Source organism: Capra hircus, chromosome 14, assembly GCF_001704415.2.
Source record: "Capra hircus breed San Clemente chromosome 14, ASM170441v1, whole genome shotgun sequence".
Classification (NCBI taxonomy): Eukaryota; Metazoa; Chordata; class Mammalia; order Artiodactyla; family Bovidae; genus Capra; species Capra hircus.
In genome coordinates, this window is record NC_030821.1 from 14,210,606 (window position 1) to 14,230,673 (window position 20,068).

The following is a 20,068-nucleotide window of genomic DNA, read 5'->3' on the forward strand; positions in this document are numbered from 1 at the left end:
TTCTGCATCAGTCTTTCCAATGAGTATTCAGGGTTGACTTCCTTTAAGATTGACTGGTTCGACCTCCTCACTGTCCAAGGGACTCTCAGGAGTCTTCTCCAGCACCACAGTTTGGAAGCATCAGTTCTTTGGTGCTCTGCCTTCTGTATGGTCCAGATCTCACAACTGTTCATGACCACCAGGAAGATCACAGCCTTGACTATATGGACCTTTGTCAGCAGAGTAATGTCTCTGCTTCGCAACACACTGTCTAGGCTTGCCATGGCTTTCCTGCCAAGAAGCACTCGTCTTCTTATTTCATGGCTGCAGTCACCATCTGCAGTGATTTTAGAGCCCAAGAAGAGGAAATCTGTCACTACTTCCACCTTTTCCCCTTCTGTTTGCCATGAAGTAATGGGGCCAGATATCATGATCTTGGTTTTTTCATATTTAGTTTTAAACCAGTTTTTTTCACTCAGCTGCTACTGCTGCTGCTGCTAAGTCACTTCAGTTGTGTCCGACTCTGTGCGACCCCATAGGTGGCAGTCCACCAGGCTCCACCGTCCCTGGGGTTCTCCAGGCAAGAACACTGGAGTGGGTTGCCATTTCCTTCTCCAATGCATGAAAGTGAAAAGTGAAAGTGAAGTTGCTCAGTCGTGTCCAACGCTTAGCGACCCCATGGACTGCAGCCTACCAGGCTCCTCTGTCCATGGGATTTTCCAGGCAAGAGTACTGGAGTGGGGTGCCATTCACTCAGCTAGAACTGTTAAATTCAGTTACACAGACTGTCCTGTTTCTCCATGTAATTAAGGTCCATCTATACCTTCTCCCCAAAACTTCCAGTGCGTTCATACCTCACGTAGTGGCCTCTAGATTCTGACCGCACTAAACCACCTCTATTGACTCACAGCAGAGATGGCTACAACTTGCAGTTACTGCCAGTATTTTCATAATTGAAAGGAAGCAAAAGTTCCAGAGTAAAGATCATACTGGGTCAAGAAGAATGTAAAGATTTTCCAGACTATCAGAGAGAAATCTAAAAATACTAATATCTCTATATTTTGTTTAACTCAGTCACAACTCCTCCATTTAAAAAACAAATGTGTCCAGTGAAAGAATCTCTTCAAATATTTAAATAGCTGCCTTCATCCATCTCTCTACTCTCAAGCCCCTATCTTAAATCTCTGGACCAAAGTCCATAGATCCTTTCCTCCTAGGAATGATGAAGCTATGGAATTAAGGATATAAATTCAGTCAAGCTCCAGGACCAAGTTCCAAGTTGAGGTGTTAAGGTCTAATGTTGATATTTTGCTTTTTAAGTCAACCAAGTCATAATTTGAAACAGTTGTTCATCGGCAAATCAATTTTCTTACTTTTCTCCTGATCTTCAGATAACAGTCTCAACAATTAAAAGTTTAAAATGGGGGTCAGTGAGCTAAGCTGTTTTTAGGTCTCAATACTCAAGTTCGTTAACTCACAAAATCTTATACCAAAATTTCAATGTGAATTGGAAAGAAAAGCAACTGGGAGGAAAAAAAAAAGAACAATGAACCATTGCCCAAAAATGTCTGTTCCTTCTTTTGGCTCACGCATTTGTGCTGTGAATGTTTGAGTAAGGTAAAGACATAAGGTCCTCCCTCTAACCCCGGAGACCAGTTCCAGCCATGAGTCAGCATGTTCTCTGTCTTCTCAATCAATTTCCAGTAGGAAGCTCTCCCTCTGAGAAAAGGCATCTGATTGTGTTGCTTTTATGCCAAGTTCTGCTGACCAAGTTAAGTCACTGAGTCTTGCAGTTTTCCAGTTAAGGGCGTTAAGGTTTGACCCTTGCTTTGGAAGGCAATTTAGACTTATTCTTTCTGTCATCGGCAAACTTCCAGGGAAGTACCACAAAAGCAACTTTTTCCTAGTTGGGTATTGAACATCATTCGAATGGTGGCAAAAAAACAAAACAAAACAAAACAAAACAATGGCTTATATTCTGAGAGCTCTGCCAGCAAGTGAGATCCAAAATACTTTATTGATAACAGTGACACAAGACATATTGAAGGGTGAGAGAGTTCCAAGATTTAAATTAGAATAGTGCTTTCTGGTGAGATGCATGCTATTAAGAACTAAAAGAGAGGTGAAGAAATGAAGTTAAGGATCGGAGAATCATAAATATCTTACTTATGAAGAAATGAAGAGAGAGAAGGCATTACTGTCAGGGGAGGTTTGGAATTTTGCTTTTTCGTATGGGAAATACATACATGTTTGAAATTGGTGATCCTTAAGCAGAGGTGCCCAGATGATTCTGAGGATTTTTTTTTTTTTTTTTTTTGGACATACTAAATCAGAATCTCTGCAGTAGTGATGGGTGAGGGTTAGATATGGATTGTGGAAAAAGCACTTCAGGTAGTTCTGACATATACTCTGGTTAAGAAAAGTTGTGCCGCATACATGTCTTTCTTCCTTTATTTCTAAACTACAGCTTAATTTTTCCAGTGCCATTATATTTAAAAAAAAAAAAAAGCTCAGATTATAAAAGAAATTCATTGAAAATTTGGAAAACATGGAAAAGTACATCTAAAACGCCTAAAATCTCCTCTAAACCTTTTTGGGCTTCACTTCAGTGCTCGGGCTTCTCATTGCGGTAGTCTGTCTTGTTTCAGAGCACAGGCTCTAGGCATGTGGGCTCAGTAATTGTGGCTCACAGACTTAGTTGCTCCATGGGGTGTGGAATCTTCCGGGACCAGGGTTCAAATCTGTGTCCATTGCATTGGCAGGTGGATTCTTATCCACTGCACCACCAGGGAAGTCTTGCCATATTGTCAATATACCATGTACTTGGGTTACCTTTGAGAATATCACTGAGTCAATAAAATTCCAACAGCCATTCCCTACATTGTTGGACAGCGATGCTATCCATATTTGCTACTATAAGTAAGCTTGGAATTAACATCCATGTATATAAATCTCTACACTTTTGTCTATTTCCTTCCCCCACTCCTCATTCTGAGATGTACCTGAGATTACCCAGAATCACTGCGGCAAATGGCATGTCCTTTGAAAGACTCTTGGAAACTATTGACTTTGGGAAAGATCTTGTCTAACCTGCACACCCACCAGGAGTATATTTAAGTGAGAGTGACTCTGGTTTTTTGTTTGTACACTTTTAAAACAGATTGTGTGACTTCGATTTCAAGTTTTTTATTATAATAATAAAGTTCTTTTGGAGAATGGCAGCCTGATAAAGGACCCCAGTGTACTTAAATGAGCTGCCTAAAGAATAAAGACGGAAGAACTCACTGAGTTCGTGGTACGCCCCCCTCAGGCCTCCAGCCCAGGCTCCTCTCCCTCCAGGAGGATGCTCCTGGTGACTGGTTCATTCCTGCAGCGTACACATGGTGGCGTGTCCACATCAGGGCCCCCAGCATCCAAGCATGCTCTTGGCGAGTCTCAGGAGGTAATCCTCAAGTGTGAGTCCTGGTGGAAGGCAAAGCCCTTCCTCTTGTCACCAGAGCTTTAGGAGCAATGCACCCTCTTCTAGCAGTTGGCATGGGGTGTCTGATCCGGGCTCCACCAACTGGATATTCCACCTCAAGCAAGATATTGTCTTTTGGGGACAACACAGGCACAGAGCTAGAAACTAACCAGGCCAGCAGCGGGGTCCAGCAGCTGCAGTGGCCAGTGCAGGGCTTCAGCTTCATCCTAGGGCAGAACGGGGTGCTGTGTGTCCTAGAGTTCATCCGTCCTTTTCTGGAGGCTTCTCTCTTGCCTTCTGTGATAGGCTGAATAACAGCCTGCATCCCCAGAAATATCCTGTAAATCCTTGACAGCTGTGAATATGTTACTTTCCATGACAAAAGGGACTTTGCAGATGTGACTTAGTTAAGAATCTTGAGATGGTGAGATTGTCCTGGACTATCTGGGTGGGCCCAGTGTAATCAACAAAGATTCTTTATAAGAAAAGGTGAGGGAGAGGGCATTCGTGATGGGAGAAAGCCATTAGCTGATGGCAGCAGGGATTGGAGGGATGGAGCCACAAGCCAGGCAATGCTGGCAGCCTTGACAAGCTGCAAGAATAAATGAACAGAATCTCCCACAGAATCTGCAGAAGGAATCAGCCTTGCTGACCCCTTGATTTTAGCTCCCTCAGACTTATGGGCTTCTGACCTCCAGAATGGTAAAACAGTAGATTTGGCTTGTTTCAAGCTAAGTTTGCCTTGATTTGTTACAGCTGCAGTAGGGAACTCATACACCTTCCATTGACTTCATGATATTCTCCAGATGAGATGTCTTTTTAATTCAGCCGCAATCCATTCCAGTTGCTTATCACCCATCCTCAGCATGGGGTTGGATCCATGCTCCATGCTCCCCTGCTTTCCTTGATGAAGCCCTGCTCACTCCGAGTGGTGACACTCTACCAGCTGGGCTGCCTCCCTCTCCTGACTGCAAACTCAACAAGCAGGGAAGTTGAGTGTGCTCCATCTTGGACCCCAGCATCTGGGACAACCTGTGAATAAATGTTAGTAAAATGAACAGATCAGACCTTACTTGTATGTAAACATGTGCCAAAAAGGTGAAAGCACCTTGTTGTCGTTTAGTCACTTAGTCGTGTCCAGCTCTTTTGTGACCCCATGGACTGCAGCCTGCCAGGCTCGTCTGTCCATGGGATTATCCCAGGCAAGAACGCTGCAGTGGGCTGCCATTTCCTTCTCCAGGGGATTGTCCCCACCCAGTGATGGAAACTGTCTCCTGCATTGGCAGGAGGATTCTTTACCACTGAGTCACCAGGGAAGCCCTGAGAAGTAAAAAAAAAAAAAAAAAATCATTTGAATAGATGGAGAAATATTTCATATTAAGTTCCTTTTCTATGTGTGTGTGATCCCCTGGTCTGCAGCCTTCCAGGCTCCTCTGTCCATGGGATTCTTCAGGCAGGAATACTGGAGCAGGTTGTCATTTCCTCCTCCAGGGGATCTTCCCGACCCAGGGATCGAACCCATGTATCTTCTGTCTCCTGCATTGGTAGGCAGATTCTTTACCACTGTGCCACCAGGGAAGCCCTCCTTTTCTGTAGACAATGGAAATTATTTAAAAATGGTATACTTGTCTGAAAGTGAAATTCTGCTCTGATTTATGACAAGAGTTTTAAAAAGCTGACTTTCATGTGAACGTGAAATACTAAACATACAATATGTTAGCGAAATCTCTTGGACAGAACTGAAAGCAGAGCAAATGTAATCAATTTATGATATTACTAAAGCCTAAGGGGAAATGAAATGTCCGTTTCAGGAACACTGGGCGTGTCCATGTTTCTCACACTTCAGTATTATTGTAGGACACTCCAGCGGCTCTTTGCAAAATCTTGATGGTCTGCTAAACCTGGCTTTATCCAGGCTGGTGTGGAACACACATTTAAGACTCTTGGGCTTAAGAGAGCTCTCTCCCTCGCATGACAGGGAGTTTTAAAGGATTTTCTCCCCTCCCCATCCCCACTGTGTTCCCTAAATTTTTTAAGCCCTTGGACTCTATCCTACAAAAATGTAAAAGCACAAGTGCACACAGATACTCGCTGCAGCTCTATTTGTAACAGCATTCCCTTGGAAGCAACCCAAATGTCAATCACCTGGAAAGTGGTTGAATAAATTACAGGACATCCATAATCTGGAGGGCTGTGCATTCCTTAAAAAGAATGAGGTAGTTTTATACACAGAGTACCTGCTTTAAAATCATAGTTCACTGCTCTGCTCAAAACCCTCCGGGCCTTCCAGTTGTATTTACGTAAAATCCAAACTTCTTCCCCGGGAAGGCGCTAGTCGTAACAAACCTGCCTCCCAGTGCAGGAGACGTGAGATGTGGGTTTGATGCCTGGGTCAGGGAGAGCTCACCTCCCAAGGGTATGGTGATCTGTTCCAGAATTCTTGCCTGGAGAATCCCACAGACAGAGGAGCCTGGAGGGTGATAGTCCATGGGGTCACACAGAGTCAGACATGACTGAAGCGACTTAGCGCACCCAGGGATAAAGCACCCCACGTAGGCACTGTGCCTGCCTCTCTGACCTCGGGGTTTTCTCTCCCTTCTCCACTGGGATTCAGTGTGATGGCCTTCTCCAGCAGCGTCCCCTTACTGGCTCCCTGCCACCACAGGTCCTTTGCATTTGATGTTTTCTCAGCTAGGAACGCTTTGCACTTGACCTATGTCTCTCAGCTTTAGTTACACAGTAAAACCATCTGCATTCCAGGCCACATCCCAAACTGATCAATTCAGATTTTTGGGAGTGGTACCCAGGCAACACAGTGGTTTTGGTTTGGGTTGCTTATTTGTTTTTAAGCTTCCCAGGTGGTCTCCTGCACAGAGACCCAGGGTGGGTTCCCATGGTGGCTTCTCTCCAACATTCAGGACACAGTTTAAATGTCACTTCCTCAGAGAAAAGATGATTGCACTACTTTTAAAGCTAGATAACTGGTAGAGTTTAAAAAGAAAAATTAAAGCAAAGGACAAGTACAAAATGACATCGAATTTGTAAACACAAAGACGGCAAGTATGAGATGGCATACCCTGAAAAGACAGCAGAGCAATATAAAAGCAGATGGAATTTAAATTTCAGTTTGCCCACTGGCTAACTGTGATCCTATAGCCATTACTGGCTCTCTATGAGCCTGTATGAAAAGCAGATAATCATACCCACCTTGAAGAGTTTTTTTAAGGACTAACAAGACCACATCTGGCACATACTGAACACTAGGTAAATAGTATTAGCCATGATTAAGTAACAAATGGTTTGTTGAAACAGTAATGTCTCAGAATTTAAAAAATATAGAAAATGTCAAATGTCTGGGGATCAGAGAGGGCTTCTCCAAGTAAGTGGAATTTTACTTTTGTCTTAAAATAAAGCTAGAATTTGGCAAGCAGAGAGAATGGTGAGGGTTTCAAGCGGCACCCCCAGGAGCGACAAAGGTTAGAAGCAGAATTTTGCAGAGTGCATTTGGTGGGAGGGAGTTACAAAAAAAGAAAGAGCTTGCCCAGAAAGACAGTGCAGCCCCATGTCAGGGTGGGTGAACCTTCTGTTTTCTGTCATACAGCATCTTTTTAGCACTGGCATTTCCCTGAATTAAATTGTGTGGAAGAGTACATCTCTGATTGGAAGCAGATCCATCAGGCATAGAGGCAGAGAGGGGGTGGCAGGAGACACTGCCTTCGACAGGAGCTTGTGTGATCTCTTGGATGCTGACTCTGGGCTATGAACTGGCCAACCTCAAGGAAGCAGGCTTGTAAGTTTTCCCAGGGACAGACCACAGACTAGTTCTGCTGCTGCTGGTGCTCCCAAGGGAAACCTCGACTACCCTCAGGGGGTGGGAGACCAGCTCTGTGTGAGTCAAGGTTCTCAGCTGCAGGTCAGGCTCCTGCAACCAAGGGATATTCAACGAAGGATCTACTAAAAAAGGACAGGCAAGGTTAAGGGACCAACAAGAGATGGATGTGGGGAGGAAGAGAGCTGCAGGAGTCCTCCGAGGGACGGCCGACCGGCAGCCCAGCAGGAGTGAGCTGGGGGAACAGACACCCCAGTCCCTCTGCTTGTCTGTCCTCTTCTGCAGGTAACTTCCCATTGGCCGATCCCAAGTGAGAAGCCAGAGGACAAGGCATCCATAGATGCAGGCCATACACGTCAGTCTCCGGGGCGCAGAGTGGGATGGAGATGTGCAGAGAGTGGATCTGGAATATCCAGCAGGGGAAACAATCTTACAGAAAACAAGCGCACAGAAGGGGCTGATGACCGGCTTGCATCCGATGCTGGGAAAGGTTGAAGGCAAAGGAAGGGAGCGGCAGAGGATGAAATGGTTACAGCATCTTTGACTCATGGGTATGAATTTGAGCAAACTCTGAGAGATGCTGAAGGACAGGGAAGCCTGGGGTGCTGCAGTCCATGGGGGTCGCAGAGAGTGGACATGACTTAGTGACTGAACAAGAACAACCCTCCAGGGATCCCCCTTAGTGGGTCTCCTCCTCCTGTGTCTCTACCTCCCACCTCCACCCCTGCACATGCGCTTGATCATCCAGCCTTACCAACTGGACCTCCTGCTGCTGCTGCTAAGTCGCTTCAGTCGTGTCTGACTCTGTGTGACCCCATAGACGGCAGCCCAGCAGGCTCCCCTGTCCCTGGGATTCTCCAGGCAAGAACACTGGACCTCCTAGTATCTCTCAAAAATATACTCAGCTCACACCATATACCTAATTCCACAAGGATTAAAGATTTATGGTTTTACTTCTCACAGCTAATAGTACTAGATGAAAAACCTCACTGGATATTTATATAACCATGGAGTAAAGCGAGGACTTCTCAAACATGACCTTAAAGGCAAAACCACAGAGGAGAAGACTGATAGACTGTACTACATAAAACTTAGAAGCTTCCATTCGACAAACCCCACTATAAACGAAGTTGAAAAGGCATCCAAAAAATAACCAGAACAACATTCAAACAACAGAATAAGAAAGTATCTTTTTAGCAAATTTGAATAAAAGGAGTACTGTCTAAATATATAAAGGTCTCATGCAAACGGACCCAAATTGGGCAGGGATGGGGGGAAGCAGGGGAACCAAGAAGAAAACTAAACAAATAAAGAAAATGCTGTGAAAATAAAAATAGATGCATAAGCAAAGGACATGAACATGATAAAGGAGGAAAAACAACTTGGTAATAGCATATGGAAACATGTTTAACTACTCAATCCAAGAAACACACATTTAAACAAGAAAGCCTTTCTCCAACCAAATTCACCAAGATTGTTCTTTTTTTTTTTTTTTTGTGAATATGCTTGGTAATTTATTAAGTCCCATATAAATTTAACACAGTAGACTGATCCAACTGAAATTCTGCATTATACCATAGAATATGAAGAACAGATAACTCTAGTTTTATACATTATTTTGACATAGATTGTTCTTAATGAAATACTTGGTACAGGCAGGCGTGCACTGAAAAGAACCCTCATGATTGCTTGCTTGTTGTTGTTGTTTAGTCGATAAGTTGTGTCAGGCTTTTGTGACCCCATGGACTGTAGCCTCTGTCCTTGGGATTTCCAAGGCAAGAATACCGGGATGGGTTGCCATTTCCTTCTTCAGGGGGTCTTCCCAACCCAGGGATTGAACCCACAACTCCTGCATTGCCAGGCCCATACTTTGCCACTGAGCCACCAGAGAAAGTACAAATTATTACAGTCTTAAAAAAACAAATTGGCAGTTCAGGATTGAGAAAGTTTTAACATTCATCCCCCTTAACCTCACTTGAAAAGTTTTGGGGATTTTTACTTGCTGGAATCTACTCAAACACTCTCCTGCTCACAAAGTGCAAGCACCTCAATACGGCGTGCAGCTTCCAGGCTCCACCACCCTCACCTCCCAGACGCTTGCCACTCCATCAGTGTGAGGTCTCTTTCCTTGGCATACGCCCTGCTTTGCACTTTCCCGTTTGCCTCCCTCCGCTTAGCTTGGCTGGCTCTGCTCACTCTTTTGGATTCTGCTAAGTTGTCAGTGGGTGTTCTCTGATCACCTGCCAAATTGATTTAGTTTTCCCTTTTCCACGTATCCGTAACACCCAATGTAGTTTTACAAGTAATTTACACACTTGTTTACATATATTACATATTTATACATCTATTTACATGTCAATCTCCACCATCTTGGTTTCTCCCTTTGTATCCCCTGTACTGGTGATTTTCAAGTAGAGGCAATTCTGTCACCCAGAGGAACATTTAACAAATGCCTAGAGACATTTCGGGTGGCCAGAACTGGAGGAAAATGATGATGCTACTGAACACTCTACAACGTACAGGAAAGCCCCACAACAAACAATTCTCCAGCCCAAAATGTCAACAGCGCCAATGTTCAAAAAGTCCATCCTACACCTAGCTTCTGCCTAGCATGAGACACAGAAAGCACACACCAAATATATATATGTGTGTGTTGTTTAGTTGCCCAGTTGTGTCTGACTCTTTGCGATCCCATGGACTGCAGCACGCCAGCCCTCTCTGTCCCTCACCATCTTCCAAAGTTTGCCCAAGTTCATGTCCACTGCATCAGTGATGCCTTCCAGCCATCTCATCTTCTGATGCCCTTTTCTCCTTCTGCCCTCAATCTTTCCCAGCATCAGGGACTTTTCAAATGAGTCAGCTGTTTGCATCATGTGACCAAAATACTGGAGCTTCGGCTTCTCTGTCAGTCCTACCAGTGAATATTCAGGGTTGATTTCCCTTAGGACTGACTGGTTTGATCTCCTTGCTGTCCAAGGGACTCTCAGGAGTCTTCTCCAGCACCACAGTTTGGAAGCATCAGTTCTCTCGCGCTCTGCCTTCTTTATGGTCTAGCTCTCACAACTATACGAGACCACCAGGAAGACCACAGCCTTACCATACAGACCTTGGTTGGCAGGGTAACGTCTGCTTTCCAGCACACAGTTTGTTTCTCATCGCTTTCCTGCCGAGAAGTAATCGTCTTCTGATCTCATGGCTGCAGTCACCATCTGCAGTGACTTTAGAGCCCAAGAGGAAAGCTGTCACTGCTTCCACTGTTTCCCCTTCTATTTGCCATGAAGTAGTGGGGCCAGATGCCATGATCTCAGTTTTTTTTAATATTTAGTCTTATGCTGGCTCTTTCACTCTCTTCCTTCACCCTCATCAAGAGGCTCTTTAGTTCCTCTTCACTTTCTGCCATCAGAGTGGTATCATCTGCATATCTGAGGTTGTTGATGTTTCTCCCGCCTGTCTTGATTCCAGCTTGTAACTCATCCAGCCCGGCATTTCTCATCATGTGCTCAGCGTATAGGTTAAACAAACAGGGTGACAGCAGACAGCCGGGTGGTACTCAATTCGTACAGGGTTCTAATTGTTGCTTCTTTATTATATATATATATATATATTTTTTTTTAATGTATATATGTGTATAATGAACAAGCCCAATTTCTTCTTCCATACAATGGTTGTAATTATATCCACGTCAGAAGGTTGCAGGGAGGATTAAAAGACAACATATGAACAGTGTCTACTACAAGACTGATACTCCATCAATCAATATTAGTTCATCCTAACAATAAGTGCATAAATTAAAAATACAGATGAGGATGTTTTGTTCCTAAAATAATGACTCATTTCATAAACTGCTTCATTTTATAGCTGAGATGTCCATCTTTCAAGGATAATGATTGCCTAAATAGTTGCCATCTAGTTTCTAGTTTACTGGCACACCATGTTTTAAATGTATGTATAAGGAATTAGAAGCTGAGTCTTGTAAAACAAATAATTATCTTTTCTGACTTAGAGATACAATTTCATAGGCATGTATAAAAATTTTCTTCAAAACAGAATACTAATAGAACAATGATTCAATTGAATAATGTTAGCAGAAATTTCACAGGGATTTATTTTGAAATTACATTTTTGGCATTTATGCCAAAATAGGCAAATGTATTAAAATACAAAGTTAAGCAAATAATACATTTTTTTTCAACTGTAGGTGAGATATAGTCAGAATCCAGAATAACACTTTAAATAGTTTGTCATAATATATAGCCCACTCAAATACTAACAAGCTTTCTGTAATCTATGCTAAAAATTAACAACCTTTTAACAATTCAGTTCTTCCTCCTTGCTCAATTGTTAACACATACAAAGAAATTTCTTAGCAAAATATAGTTCAGAGGCACCATCTGACCTGAGATCTCAGCTTATAACATGTTGTAGCTTTTAATATGAACACCAGTATAACCAGAATTTAAACAAATTATAGCAAATAAAATATATGTATTTTAACATCTTTAGACTTTATTAAGTGTTCCTTATACAGTCATCTGGTATGTTTAAAGAGTGAGCAATCATATAAAAGGAAATATGGTCAAAACTGATTGAAGTAATAAAATCCTGAAACTAAATAACATCTCATAATTCATTACTCTCATATATTAGATTTCATTACATCAGTATATAGCTTAGTAGTAAATTCTCCTGATGGCCATAAACCTCATAAGGTGTTGTCATCCTGAAAAATGAAGGGGAAGGAGCGGGGGTACACAATGGATAAACCTTCAGCAGTGGTGGTGCTGGGTCCCTTTAAGTCAAGTTGTAGCGCATCGCCACCTAGTGGCTGAATCTAGTACCTCACTCTAATAAAGGAATCTTTTGCCCTTTAAAGTGAAACGTTTGTCAAAATTTTCTTTCTGTAACAAAAATATATGTCGAATGTACACACTCACTTCTGGTTGTTTCAGGAATTTTAACTACAGGCATACTTCCTTTATTAGGTTTCACAGATATATATTTTTTACAAATGGGAGGTTTGTGGCAACCCTGCGTGCTGCACGTTTATTGGTGCCAATTTCCAAGAGCGTTTGGAACTCATGTCTTTGTGACATTTTGGCAATTCTTGAAACGTTTCAAACTCATTGTATCTGTTATGGTGATCAGTAATTTCTGATGTTATTAGTATAACTTGCTGAAGGCTTAGATGATAGGATTTTTTAGCAAGAAAGTATCAAAGTACATATATTGGTTTTTTAAAGCACAGTGTTACTACACACTTAATTGTACAGTTGTAATTTTTACATGCACTGGGAAACCAAAAACTGTGACTCACTTTATTATAGTATTTGCTTTATTGTGGTGGTCTGGACTTGAACTCACTGTATCTCTGGGGCATGCCTCTAAATACAAAAATTGTTTTTCACACTTGTTCAAGGTAAAACCCCAATTAGAGATGGTCTACCATACACAGCACTGGCTTGTGGAACACTGTAGACTGCAGGTTCCACAATTCCTTTCCCTACTTGCTGTGGTTCTGTGTTCTCACTTTCGGCGAAGTAACCATTTTAGAATTTAGGGGTGGGAATGATGACATTATAGAATGGTTCTAAAATGTACCTGGACTATAGCTTTACTTTTAAATATCATTACTATCCAACACTTACAACGGATCTTTTTTTTTTGGCTGCACCCCTAAGCATGTAGAATCTTAGGTTCCCTGACCAAGGACTGAACCTGGGCCCCCTGCAATCAATGGAAGCACGGCATCTTAACCACTGGACTGCCAGGGGAGTCCCACAATAGACTTTAATGGTCGTTTCCTAAACAGTGTCTCGCCTTTGTCCACTTCTTATTTTCTGATGCCCCAATCCTGGCAAACTAGGAGGTGCACCCTCTCCGTTCGTTCAGGAGCTTAGAAGTCTGAGAGCCAGTCTGCTGTGCTGTTTGCATATGTCATGCCAAGTCGCTTCAGGCGTGTCTGACTCTGTGATCTTACGGACTGCAGCCCGCCAGGATCCTCTGTCCACGGGGATTCTCCAGGCAAGAATACTGGATGGCGTGGGTTGCCATTTCCTTCTCCAGGGGACCTTCCCAACCCAGGGACTGAACCCACATTGCTTATGTCTCCTGCACTGGTAAGAGGATTCTTTACGACCAGCCCCACGTGGGAAGCCCCGTGCTATTTACTTCAGATAAAACAAAGGCCCTGGTGTTTGTTTCTTGCTCCAGTCCATCCTTGCAAGGAAGGCCCTGCTGGGGCTTCGAGATATCTTGCTAATCTACAGTAGCAACATAAATTGAGTAGTTATTCAGAAAAAGGTTTAGAACTCCAAAACTCCAACAATAATTAAATTTATTTAAAGTAATACATTTACAGCCCAAATAGTTCTACATTGTACGTTTCAGGTTTAACCAACTTCATAAAAATACTTGAGAACAGCTAAATTATTTCTTTGCCCATTCTTCTCTCTCTTTTCTTTCCCGAATAACCTCTTTCAGATACGGTTCAAGGTAGAATTTATCCTAAAGAATGAACAAAAGAAAAATATTATATGCCATCATCACATATTGATATATCCCAAATAGTCAACAGGTATTAAACAACAAAAGAAATCTACAAAACTTATTTCCAACTTAAGAAAATATATTCTCAAGCAGACTAAAAACTGTCTGCTTTTCATTTATGTAAAATGCCACAAAAATATTGTAATAAGCCGTTCTGATAGGTTATCAGAGGGTCTGTCAAAGAGAAAGGAATGAGAGCCCACAAGTTTGCCCTAGTTTCAATGCAGCCCAAGGGGTGAGGGATTGCTTCAGAGTCCTTTCCAGGAGCCAGAAAGCCACTAAATGGGCCGATCACATAAACACCCTTTCTTCATGCGAGCAGAGTGCAGAAGGAGAGCATGGCCTGGGAGGGAGAAGACCCGGATTCTACTCCTGTATCTCTGTCTCAGGGATGGGTTTAGTGATCTGGAAAGTCACTTCATCGCTATATCTCAATGCGTTTATCTCGAAAACAGAGCTAACATTTGCTCTAAGCCCATGAGACTGTCGTAAGGATGGAGATCTGACACGACTTTAAGAACTCTGAAGCACTATACAATCAACGTGTCGTTTCTAATATTCAGCCCTTAATGGCCAGCATTATCAAACACACAAAAACTGTCCTACCTCCTCATATTTTGTCCACTGCTCTTTAGGCAGGATCTGCTGCCTCATGCTGAGGTCCAGCGCTCTCTTAATGCGAAACACTCTGTCATTATACAGGTTCTCAGGAAGCCTTCTTATGGCTTCTTTTACATCGTCATTCTCATGTATTGTATCATCTCGCATTAAGCCTATGGTAAAACACAAAGTTAGAATGAATATGCATCTTGAAAATAACTTTTTAAAAAATAAGTAAAATTTTGACTTATAACTTAAGTCATTAACTTGGGTTGATATATCCAGAAATAATTATGATGGAAACTCAATGCTATTTCACATACACTAATGGGTTATTTAATGGATTATTTCTTAAATGGTACTGTGGAAACAATGAGTCTTTAAAATATATTTCCACAAAGTTCACATTTTATCTACAGTAATTTTAAAAACATTTAAAATGTCGACTGTGTTTTTAAACACTTATCAATAAACCACATCTCTACCTTATTATAGTTTGTAATTCTGAGCTCAAGGAATTAAAGAACCTTAAAATGACAGTGTACTAAGAAACCACTAGCATTTAATGGTGCTTCCATCAGGCTTCAGTTACAAAAGATGAAGTTCACCACAAAGTATAAAGTTCTAAAAAAAGTTCAGAAATCAACTAACTGTAAAGACAGCAGACAATTTTAACATTTGAAAAATCTCTACTTTCAAAGTTCACATAACTTAAATTTTAAAATGCTAAGGAGAGGAGCTGAGAGAGGGAACATATAATAAGGAAAATGTTCTGCTCTCATATTTCAAGAACATAAATCATGTCCACCTCATACATTTGGGACAATTCCATCCCTCTCTTCTCAATAATAAAAAGGAAATGGATTTAACAATAAAATGACTTAATTTTAAAATTTAAGGTACACAGGTACGAATAGTTCATGTATTCTGAGGATCCATAATAACTCCTACAAAAGCACTATACTAAGAAAAAGAAGAAAACAAAATAAGAAGCACAAATACTCACCCAGTTTATTGAACCCGGCAGCATTGTAATACCATTTTCGAATACCCTCCAGCCACTTGCTTGACGCTGAAACTGATAGTCAGACTATTAATTGCTAATAATCCTACTTCCTATGCAAACACAGGAAGGAATTTCTTTTAAAAGCATATACTCTATATATTGTAGGTAAAAACTGCTTACTTTGTCTCTCAACAAAAGTGACTGCAGGTAAAAACTGGACAGTAAGGAAAAAGGATAAACTTAAAACACCTGAAAGACCTATAGGTATGATTACAGTCCCTCACTATCTGCAAAGGACTGATTTCAGGACCCCCCTCAGATACCAAACTCCAAGAGGCTCAAGTCTCCCATATAAAACGGTACAGTGTGTGCATATTATCCAAGCACGTTTTCTGATTTTAAATTTTCTCTGGGCTGTGCTTACTCGCTCAGTTGGGTCGCTCTTTGCAACCCTATATGGATTGTAGCCTGCCAGGCTCCTCTGTCCCTCAGATTTTCCAGGAAAGAATACTGGAGGGGTTTGCCATTTCCTCCTCCAGGCAATCTTCCCAACCCAGGGATCAAACCCACATCTCTTGAGTCTCCAGAGGGATTCTTTACTACCACTGCCACCTTAATACAATGTAAGAGCGATATAAATAGGAGTAAATACAAAATAAATGCGATGTAAATAGATGGCTGAGAGCAGCAAGTTCAAGTTTTGTTTTTTTTGAACTTTGTGAAATTTTTTCTTCAAAATATTTTCCATCAGGAGGTTGGCTGAATTCTCCAGTGTGGAACCAGTGGATACAGAGGGCCAACTGTACTGCCACTCCAGCTTTTCAAAGTCAAGCATCCCATTCCGTTATGTCCCCTTGCTGTCGTTAGAATTAAAGGAGTGGGGGATGGAAAAGAAACTGAGAAGTTCTCCATCATTTGCAATTTCAGAAACAGGTTACAGGCAATAACTCTTTTAATAACTTTTCAAGGGAGTTGGAGTTGTATGAATAGATGAGATTTCAGGATACACTGGCAGATCTAAATGACCCCCATCTTCCAAAACTTTTATTTTACATTACTTTTATTTCACTTGGCTACTCTCTTTACAAATATATGTATTTCTGGGAGGGTTTTGATGCCATATGGACTAGTAAAAGAAGCACATTTCCTTCGTCCCCAGCAGCTAACTTTCCATGGAGGGAATGAATATTTCAAAGTGTATGAGGAGAAACAGGTAATGTTAAAACTCTTTCCGAAACAGAACTGAGCTTGATGGGTTACCCAGTAGGAGCTAAAGGCAACATGACAGTGTCTGATGTTTACAGGAGAGATGTGGTACAGAGAGGGAGGTACGGAAAGTTTAAATTTTCTTTTAAAATTTTGTCTTAGGGATAGTCCCTAACCAAGGAAGGAAAACAAACTCTCTTTTGATTCAACCTCTTACACATCACAGCTTTGGTAACTCTCTTTGGAAATTAAGCACCAGGTGTATAATGTTGCTTCTAAAATAACAACAAATCGTCAACAATCTACAGACACATTTGTAGGAGAGAATTACTTGAAAACATATTTACCAGTGATGGTAATGTTTAATATTCACTGAACACTTACTGTGTGCCAGGCACTATTCTATTTGTTTTACTCCCATGCCTGAGTTACTTACAACCCGCCCGTCCTTGCAAAAGAGCAATAAGTATTACATAAATTATCCCATCCAAGATCAGAGGCAGCCAGTGATGGAGCTGAGGCCAGGTCTATGTAGTTTGCAAACCCAGCACTGAAGCACAATGTCTTCAGTAGTTGTCTAGTTAAGGAAACAATGAATTTTTAAATGTCTCCGCCACTCCCCAAAAGCTCAATGTCATTTAGGTTAACGAATTGTTCTGGCAATCTGGTGTTTCCTAATAGCTTCACAACTGCTGGGGGTACAGAAATAGGGAACAACAATTTTTTAAAAAGCTAGGAGGTATGCGTGTGTTCAGTCGCCTGCGACTCTTTGCGACCCCATGGACTGTATGTAGCCCACCAGCCTCCACTGTCTATGGAATTTTTCAGGCAATACTGAAGAGGGCTGCCATTTCCTACTCCACAGGATCTTTCCCCACCCGGGGTTCCCACCCGCGTCTCCTGCACTGGCAGGCGGGTTACGGACTGACAAAAAAGGGGGGGGAGGGAAGGAGCGGGGAGAGGACTGTATTTTTTCACGTTGTTTAAATATTCCAGTAATATCTGCGTTCTATTCCATAATAAACACATCTGTTCCAATACCTAGAATAGATGCAAATATCTCCAAATCCAAAGACCAAGAGGATGTTCCAGATAAGCCAAGGTTATTAAACTGAAGCTTCGCCGTAACCCTCACTCACTCAGCTGCCTCTAAATTCCTTTTGAGAAGCGCGAGAGAGGTTCAGCGAGGCTTCCAATCCTGTTTCCTCCGGCCACTTCATCTCAGTTATTTTACCGCCTATAAGGAAAACTGACACTGTCCTCCTCGCGCTGACAGAACGGACCTAGCTAACGCACACGACAGCGCCTGGCTCACAGTAAACGCTCGGTTCACTTGGGCTGAGAGCCACTATCTCCTGGTGCCCTTGAACTTCTTCTAAGGTCGAGAGGAGAAGGGCTCAGAGCTCGAGCATCCGGAGCGCCAGGGCTATGGGGACCACCGCGGGCAACTTCACCTACGGCCGGCCCTGGAGACGGAATGGGGGTAGGCCCAAGGTGGGCTGGAGCCGCCTCCTTCCCTCTCGCCATAAACCTGCCCTTTTAGACCGACCACAGGGAGAGGAGCAAGTTGCTGCAAGTATAAAAGGTTCAGCGCAGCGATGCCCGCCAGGCAGGCCGCCAGTCACTTACCAGCTGGCCGGCCCGCCATGTTGACCTGACACAGAAGCGTTGCCTCCTGGGTAAGTCCTAGAGGTCGAGCAGGGCCCAGGGCGCAGGCGCGTTGCGTCACGTCGTGCGGCGCGTAGGGCGGGGAGACGCTCGCGCAGGCGCAGTTCTGGTGGCCAGCCTTTGGCCTCTGAGGTCCTGCGCGTGTCGGTCACGATTATGCTAATCTCGTAGGCGTGGAACCGCGACATGTTCCCTGCGACAAGGTGGGAAAAAACACTAGGCGAGGAATTAGAACTGGAGAAGGAAATGGCAACCCGCTGCAGTATTCTCGCTTGGAGAATCCCATGGACAGAGGAGCCGATGGTCCATAGGGTCGCAAAGAATCGGACACGACTGAAGCGACTTAGCACGCACGCAGGCAAGGAATTAGAACACCAGATCTTTAGCCTGGCTTCTGTTACTGACGAGCTCTGAGAGGTTGGGCAGTAATAACTGCGCCCTTTGTGTCAAGCAACACGCTAAGCTTTTTATGGACTTATTTTAATTTCATTCTAAACCTATAAGATAAATACGGTGATTGTACCCATTTTAGAGAAGAGGAAACTGAAGCTCTGAAAGGTTGCATAAATTGTCCAAGGGCGCTTAAACTAGGAGGAGTCCAGATTCACCTTCCAGAATCTGAGACTCTAGATAAAATGTCGTTGTTCAGTTGCTAAATCCTGACTCTTTTGCAACCCCACGGGCTAAAGCCCAGTCAGGCTCCTCTGTGCCTGGAAGTTCCCAGGCAAGAATACTGGAATGGGTTACCATTTCCTTCTCCACAGGATTTTCTTGACCCAGGGATTGAACCTGTGTCTCCTGCATTGGCAGCCAGATTCTCTACCACTGAGCCACCAGGAAAGCCCCAAAGATACAACTTTGGCACTCCGCGATCCTAGGGCCATATGCTACACCACTGACCCAGGGGAAACTAACCCTCTCTCACCTTCAGTTTCTCCAGGTGAAGTTCTACATCAAGCCATTTCAGTGATAGTCTTGTTGAGAAGAACAATTTAATACCAAATGTGAACTGTAGCAGAATTTTAATGCAAGTTTAAGGTAAAAGTACATTTTAAAGGTTTCAGTCCAACTTAAGTCTAAAGTGTAAAAAGCTAGGGACAGCAGGATCACAAATTGTTGGAGTAGAAGAATTTTACTAAAGGTTGCAGAACAGAATAATTGGTTAATTTGTGGGTGAGGCAGGCCCAGGGGACAAGTCAGACCATCTCTTTACACCTTTTATCAAAATAAACTCCAGGTGTATTAAAGAGATTTAAAAGTATTAAAAACAACAACAACAACAAGATACCCTAGAGACAAAACAGTCTGGTTTGGTTATGATGTTTGATGCTTACTGAGTTACTGATAAACTTCTGCACCAATACTGTCTTGGGCTGCCCAGTGTATGGTAACAAACTACCATACACTGGGTAGCTTAAAAAAAACAAATTTACTTTCTCACAGTTCTCTCCAGTTAGAAGCATAGGATGAAGGCACCAGAATGGTCAGTTTCAGTTGAGAGCTCTTTTCCTGGGGCTTGTATAGGGTGCCCTTCTTACTGTGTCCTCACATGGCGGAGACAGCAAGCTCTTTTGTATCCCTTACAAGGACATTGATACCTTCATCTAAACATATTATCTCCCAAAGTTTTGCAGTTTGGGCGGGGTGGGGGGGGTGGTGGTGGGAGGACACAATTTGGTTCATTGCAACTACCCACCAGAAACTACTTGTTTTCTTCTGTCCTAAGCTGAGATTTGGGGCAGTATAGAATGCCATCTGATTGTAAATTTGAAAG

At 42.7% G+C, this 20,068-nt stretch overlaps 1 protein-coding gene across 1 annotated transcript; it reads right to left on the minus strand.

The window, feature by feature from the left end:
• On the minus strand, positions 13,570-18,363 carry LOC102183616 (cytochrome b-c1 complex subunit 7). Its single transcript, XM_005689224.3, has 4 exons — positions 18,256-18,363; positions 15,421-15,492; positions 14,421-14,587; positions 13,570-13,772 (listed from the first exon to the last, which is right to left on the minus strand). The coding sequence occupies exons 1-4, from the start codon at positions 18,272-18,274 to the stop codon at positions 13,695-13,697; spliced, it is 336 nt and encodes a 111-aa protein (XP_005689281.1). The 5' UTR covers positions 18,275-18,363; the 3' UTR covers positions 13,570-13,694.